The sequence below is a fragment of the Protomyctophum bolini genome (genome assembly GCF_963924005.1).
Source record: "Protomyctophum bolini genome assembly, chromosome: 12".
In the NCBI taxonomy this organism is placed as follows: Eukaryota; Metazoa; Chordata; class Actinopteri; order Myctophiformes; family Myctophidae; genus Protomyctophum; species Protomyctophum bolini.
In genome coordinates this window covers 44,128,685-44,135,087 of record NC_137873.1, presented here as the reverse complement: position 1 = coordinate 44,135,087, position 6,403 = coordinate 44,128,685, and the positions used below count along the sequence as shown (strand labels likewise).

General features: G+C 44.6%; 1 protein-coding gene across 1 annotated transcript; it reads right to left on the bottom strand.

Moving 5' to 3' along the window:
* Positions 1-325: 325 nt before the first annotated feature.
* LOC308326310 (extracellular calcium-sensing receptor-like) lies at positions 326-5,492 on the bottom strand (the record flags this gene model as incomplete). Its single annotated transcript, XM_080779115.1, has 8 exons — positions 326-1,239; positions 1,314-1,437; positions 1,554-1,781; positions 2,097-2,372; positions 3,067-3,336; positions 4,127-4,213; positions 4,836-5,113; positions 5,264-5,492. 8 exons carry the CDS (start codon positions 5,490-5,492, stop codon positions 326-328), a joined length of 2,406 nt encoding a protein of 801 aa, XP_080635241.1.
* Positions 5,493-6,403: the final 911 nt, after the last annotated feature.

Sequence of the window (6,403 nt, the reverse complement as noted above, 5' to 3'; positions counted from 1 at the left end):
TTATATTATTCTATATAAAAATACATACAAATATGAATTGAATGCCTGAGATGGGAAATTATGTTTTTCTGATAGCTAAAGATGTCCTTAATATTGTGGTGTATTCAGAAAAGTAAAACCTTTCGGTCAAATTTTCAAAAGAAAAAAGGTCAAATCGTACCGGTTCCGTGGATTGACTACAGTTTGGTCATCATGTAAACATGACAGATGGATTACTAAAATGCTAGTTTTAGTTGAATTTGGAAGAAAACTGCATATAGGTAAGCAGCAATACAGTATACACATAAATAAATACACAAAGTGTATGCATATTGCATTTTTGCTTCTACGTCTTGGTGTCACCTCGACCCATGATGGACTTCTTAGTGTTTCTCTCAGGTTTCAAAAGCATTAAATAACACTTTGGTCCAAACAGTGCCACCAATATCCCAAACGTAGATGCTAAAATAGCAAATACCTCCACTACATCTGCATATTTTCCTGGAGAGCTGATATATGCCGGGATGAAGGCTATCCACACGGCACAGAAGATCAACATGCTGAAAGTGATCAGCTTGGCTTCGTTGAAGTTGTCTGGCAGATTCCTTGCCATGAATGCTAGGAGGAAGCTGAGGAGTGACAGTAACCCAATATAACCCAATAGCATTGCAAAACCAACTGTTGATCCCACATCACACTCATAGACTATCTTATCACTTTGATATTGTATGTTTTTATGTGGAGTTGGTGAGGCAGACAGAAGCCAGGCTGTGCAGATGGTTGACTGGATGGATGTAAGAACCAGAACTGTTCCTCTCTGCTGCATGGCACCGAACCACTTCATGATGTCTGCACCCCCAGGCTTGGAGGCCTTGAACACGGCCAACACCACCATAGTCTTTACCAGGATACACGACACACACAGCACAAAGCTGATCCCGAATGCTGCATGCCTCAGCTGACAAGTCCAGAGCCTGGGGTAGCCAATGAACAGGAGTGAACACAAAAAACATAGTTTGAGGGATAACAAGAGAAGGAAGCTGAGTTCCGAGTTGTTGGCGCGTACCATGGGTGTGCTTCGATGATGGATGAAGATTCCCAGGACAATGGCACACATAACTGTACCTAACAATGAGATGGTTGTCAAGGAGATACCCAGAGGCTCATGGTAGGAGAGGAACTCCACACTCTTAGGGACACAGTGGTCACGCTGAGGACTGGACCAGAAGTCCTCTGGACAACTGGTGCACTCTGTAGAGTCTAACAAAGAGGCCAATGTTAAAGGGACAAATAAGTACATGGCATCATTCTAAAGATACATATCGTAAACCTACCAGTCTCATTGCTGAACTCTCCCTCGGAACAAGCAATGCAGTCAAAGCAGCAGACAGGTTCTCCTTTCCTTCTGGCCACACGGCTTCCAGGCGAACAGCTCTCACTGCACACTGACCGAGGAGGCTTGAGACGGAAGTAACACTGATCAATTTCAGTCTAATATACATCCACTAAATCACATACACATAATGAGCTCAATATTAGCTTTTTTTTCTTATTTTTTTTTTGAAAAATCTTGCCTTTGTGGATTCAAAGCTCCAGAAGATTGTGTCTTCATCAAGGATGAGTTCTTCATTTCCGGAGGCTGATGTCTTGAACACACCTACATGTTGAACCTTTGCACTTCCATCAGGGAGCCATGCCCAGTTCATGACATCATAGATTGGTAAAGCGTCACCATTCTCATCAAATGTTACATGATCACCAAATGAGGTGGTGAAGTTGATCTTTTCCAGGTAATGCACAAGCTAGAAATTATGATCAAACGTATAAATAAGCACGGCTGTATTAATAACTTTGGGGCAGGCCCGTCTAGAGTTTAAATGGGCAGGTATCAATCAAAAGGGATACATCGAAGAGGAAGGATGGATGAGGAATTAAAGGATCAACATATATCAGAACAGGTTTTGACATATATCCATATATGGAGATCTAAGGGTTTGAGGTCAGATGTAGAGTTGCTGGCCGATATTGATGACATCCGGGATCTCCATCCCTGTTGATGTCGCACGATGTCACGAGACCTCCTACTAGAAACATTAGCCTATGACTTGATATCCCACCTGCCATGGCTGTATTGTCTGCAAAGTGGTACAGCTGTGCCCAGGGAAAGGCCCTCTTCCTGGCACACACTGCAACATGTCATGGAGGGCGTGGGCCAGGGCATACACAGCCTTGTATATGTTATACTCTGGCCTGAGGTTAGACACATCCAACAGGGCACTTTCTGCTGTTCCCAGGTCCTCTTGCCCAGTACACACCCTTCCACCAGCATCCACCCACTCTGACGGAAGAGGTGCAAATTTACACCCAAATGTGTGCTCCCAAAATTGCCTCACCTGAAAAAACACCATAAACAAGAATAAATGCCATGTGAATATTAAAAAAAGCCCATGTCACCGTTTTCCATTGCAGCTTAAATCATAAATTAGACAAAAATACTCACAAAGGTATTGTCATGTGTGTGGTCATTGTCAGGATGTATTTTTAACATGAAGTCCTCGAGACCTGCTATTTCTCCCCGACGGATGGCGAGACTCAGGACCCTCAGGTGAGGCATAAAATGAGGAGTCTGGAGTAGATGAGCTTTCATCCATCCCACATCGGATATCCATTGCAGACCCGTCACATTCTGCCTTACCACCTGTCGATTAGGTGTGTGTGTGTGTGTGTGTGGTAAAACATAATTAAAAAAATAAATGCACTTATTTAGACTAAAGGCAAATGAGCACAGCTATAATCCATTGTTCTACAGATTATCAACACAAGCGCAATATAATATCAATACAATAATAAAACAATTATTTTTGACAGTGATACAAACTGTGTATGGTGTGATTATTTGATTGCTTAAAAAGTATCAACGAGTCAACTCAAAGTTGAAAGTGATGAACCTATAAGAACGTGATGAAATTGCATTTCACTTGAAAAACAAAACGCCTGCAATTCAATGACAAACTACCGGTATATTTGTTTTATGTCTTCACTCCAATGTAACTCATTCCAGAGTCCTTATAACTATGCATACCCAACCTCCTCCATCAGACGGACCACGTTGATCCCGTATATAAACTCAATGACAACGCGAGCCGTGGACTCCTTCACCACCCTGACGATCCTCTGGAGCTGGGCGGGGTCACCGTCCCAGGGCAGCACCTCCACGTAGGCCACACAGCCCAGACCCGACCGGGCCAGCTCGCCCTGGAGGATCCGGGCGGCATCGTGGCCGTAGTCATCGTCGCTGAGCAGCACTCCTACCCACGTCCAGCCCAGCCGCCTCATTATCTGGAGCATAGCTCGTATCTGATTGGATACAGGGACGGAAAGGAGATGTAAGTACATACTGCTTATTGTAGATTCTTCACATGTTGGTAACTAAATGAGTGAATCTCTTCGACACAGATTCCAAAATGGAGGGGGGGGGGGGGGGGGGGGAGAAAGATACATCCTCTCTGCTTCAGCAGTAATACACACAAAACACAAGCGTTTATGCATTTCTGATTATTAAATTACAGCAGGAGGTGTTCAACCGGTGGCCTGTGCACCATTGGTGTACAGTGCACTAGTTCCTGACCATGAATTCAGTAATGCAAAAAGGGCCTTTTTATCCTCTTTTATTTGGGAGAAATAGAATGCAACTGGTATTTGTGTGATTATTATTATTATCATTATCAGTGGACATTTGAGGCTTTACTTGTGCTACTAGGATCAGCTGATTAAGAGCAACCCTTTGGCAATACATATCACATAATATTTGTTTTGTTTTCCTTCTCCCCAGCACGGGACTATAGGATGAAGCTAGAAAGTGTTTTGGGACTGTGTCCCTGTGCACCACTGTAGCCTATAACCAAGAATAGATCTCTTTGCACCCTCATCTTAACCCATTTTCCCACCCGACACAACAGTGGTGCCCAGGTTGATTCTTAAGGCCGATCAGCGATGCATACTTCACTTTAGTGTTAGTGCCAACATTAAATCGGGTCGGCAACCCACCCCGGACCGGGTATTTATTTTGGCTGAGTGTGAAGTGACATGTGTGGAACATATAGAACACATGCATGCACATATGTTTATCTGGAGAAGCAAAGGTCACCTGGGATGCAGAGCTTGGGATGGTTCTAAAGAAGGATGGAAACTGATCCCGGTCACTCAGACAGGAGCACATGGCATAGTAACTAACCTGCAAAAAGGCACAAATCACCAAGACCTGTCACCAACATTACACAATCACTTTGAGAAATCATTAGCCTATAATTGTCTATTGAAAAAAATGCATACATTTACACAAATAATTGTTAAAAATATAAATTGTTAAAATAGCAGATCGACATGTAGAACGTGTCAAATGTGTAGTATTTTGGCCATAGCACATTATTTATTTTGACTGTTGGTCATTTCTTCATGCAAGTTATTTGTCATACTGTATCTGCCCAGTCCGGGGTTTGTTAACAAAGCCATGCAGAAATGTCATTTTTATGTTATACATTATACATTTATTATATCTGACCAGGAGACTAGTCCGACTCAGCGCCTTACAATTATTATATTATTATTATATATTATTATACTCTCGGGTTCGGAACACAGATGCCCTGTGCTGCGACCTTCTGAAAACCTGCTTCACCCACCACCCCCCAACATTAGCCCGTCCTGTTTCCGGTGCTCTGCCTGCAATTAATTATGTTCCATATGCCCTTTGAAATAAGAACTATAATGCATTGTTTAACATAATTTGTATAACCGAATAACCAAAGCGAAGCATTATACAATTACAAACGAGGGGGTTCAAGGAGGGACCTCACCATGGGCACTTTGTACAAACCCAATATTCTAGAGACGGCAACAGAATGCGACGAGTGATCGACCACGATGCCCAGCACCGGAGGAGACCCGGCGCAGCTCTCGTCCGGGTCAAAGTGTGTCTCTCTCCCGCTGGCCATCGACAGCGCTGCACGGAACGCCACCCCCAGCGTATAGCAGGCATCATAGAGACTATACCCCAGGGTCACGTTGGGTAGCAGACTGGGGTTTCTGTTGATCTCATTGATGGCAAAAGCCATGGTCTGGGCCCACCTGAACCCTAGAATGTTAAAACTGACAGACAGAATGCCACTATAACCTTTAATGTTTATCTTTGGGTAAAAAACACACAATTACGCCATATCATATGGCAATATCTATGAAAACATAGCTCAATTGTTGTCTTGCTTGCTGTTGTGTTTGTGAATACAGGCTACCCACCCGTAGCAGGTGGTGTCCTGTGGCTTGGAGGAAAACAGCAGCTCGGGGAAGACAGAGGTGGTCTGGATGGGAAACAAACCACCCAGAACAAAGTCCCCGGCCTTGTGAATTCTGTTGAGGTTAAACTGCGCCTGCAGCTCACAAGAAGAGGACGGTGACGCAGACAAAGGAGAGAAGGACCAGAACATTATAAACGTCAAACACAGTGGAGCCCTCATGACCGTCCGCCTCTGTCTAACCCGGTCCCAGATTGTTTGTCCAGTTGATAACATTTATACACAGAGCTGTGCCATCCCCTTGCACCCCTTGTGCCAATCCGTGGAGTCCTCAGACCCGCACCCCAGAGCTGGTACTCCCAACAGGTCCAGTTCAGTCCAAGGGGGGGGGGGGTGATGTAATATGTTGACACTGGGCGGCGATGGCTCAGGGGTAGAGTGGCATGATGGAAACCATAAGGGACGATTCATACTCCTATTTTAGAGCCGAATAAAAGTCGGTTCGGCGCTGTAGAGCCTACAATTTGACGTCATTTGAGGTTCGGGGGGGCGGGTACCGTCCTAAAGTCGGCTCTTCGGTGCTACTGAAAATTTCTGACGAGCCGAAATCATTTCGGCACTACAGCGCCGAAACAGCGGTAAAATAGGAGTATGAATCGGCCCTAAGTGTCAAAGTGTCCTTGAGCAAGACACTGAAACCCTAATTGCTCCTGATGTGCTGGTTGGTGCCATGCATGGTTTCCACTGCCATTGGTGTATGAATGTGTGTGTGAATGGGTGAATGTAATGCACAATATAATGTAAAGTGCCTTGGATAAACAAGTCCAAAGTTCACAAGTAACATCTATGTCTTAGAGGCAAAGATTATGTTGGAGGCAAAGATTAACTTTGACGGAAAATGCAGAAAAATTGAGGATTAGGGGTTGTTATTAGCCAGTTCAAGTTCAGGTTCATGTCCCTGGGGGTCCCTGGGGGTCTTCTAACCACACTTTGACAACCACAGAGCCTGTTAACGTGGCTGTGGTGTGTGAGGGGAAAACAAGTGTGAAGCCTAAAGGCATCTTCAACTCCCAAATGACAGTCTGTCTGCCAGGCAGCTGCAAACACACACACGCACGCACGCACGCACGCAC